Source organism: Octopus bimaculoides, chromosome 30, assembly GCF_001194135.2.
Source record: "Octopus bimaculoides isolate UCB-OBI-ISO-001 chromosome 30, ASM119413v2, whole genome shotgun sequence".
Lineage (NCBI taxonomy): Eukaryota > Metazoa > Mollusca > Cephalopoda > Octopoda > Octopodidae > Octopus > Octopus bimaculoides.
Window position 1 is genome coordinate 6,339,686 of NC_069010.1, and position 620 is coordinate 6,340,305.

Here is a 620-nt window from a genome sequence, read left to right on the forward strand (position 1 = left end):
ACACACACACACACACAGACACGCAGACACACGCACACAGACACACACACACACGCACACACACGCACGCACACACACACACACACACACTCATGTTTACATATCAATTCTTTCCTTCTTTGCAACTTACAGGACGTGATTCTTACGAGTGGATGTTCCAGTGCCATTGATCTCTGTATCACAGTTCTGGCCAACAAAGGTCAGAATATTCTTGTCCCACGACCTGGATTCTCCCTCTATAAAACTGTCGCAAACTCTGTTGATATTGAAATCAAATTTTACAATCTACTGGTGAGTAACACTACAGAATACGTTGCATGTACACTACTATCTCTGAGTCTGTGCGTGGTGTGTGACTGTGTTCACATGTGCATTTTTTTCTCTTTTTATCTTTTACTTGTTTCAGTCATTGAATTACGGCCATACCTTGGCACGGCCGTGAAGAGTTTAATCAACCCAGTACTTATTTTTTAAATCTGGTCCTTAGTCTATCACTCTCTTTTGCTGAACTGCTAAGTTACAACTGTAACCATATGGAAATATTAAATCTTCATCTGCTTTTTACATTTTCTGATTTTTCTGTTTTATATATATGTATATATATATATATATATATATAT

General features: G+C 37.9%; 1 protein-coding gene across 1 annotated transcript in view; it reads left to right on the forward strand.

The window, feature by feature from the left end:
• Positions 1-620, forward strand: part of LOC106871819 (tyrosine aminotransferase) — a 33,711-nt gene that overhangs the window by 16,723 nt on the left and 16,368 nt on the right. Inside the window, exon 5 of the mRNA XM_052978112.1 lies at positions 133-467. Within this exon, the coding sequence (XP_052834072.1) occupies positions 133-467 (335 nt within the window). The remainder of the gene's footprint in view (positions 1-132; positions 468-620) is intronic.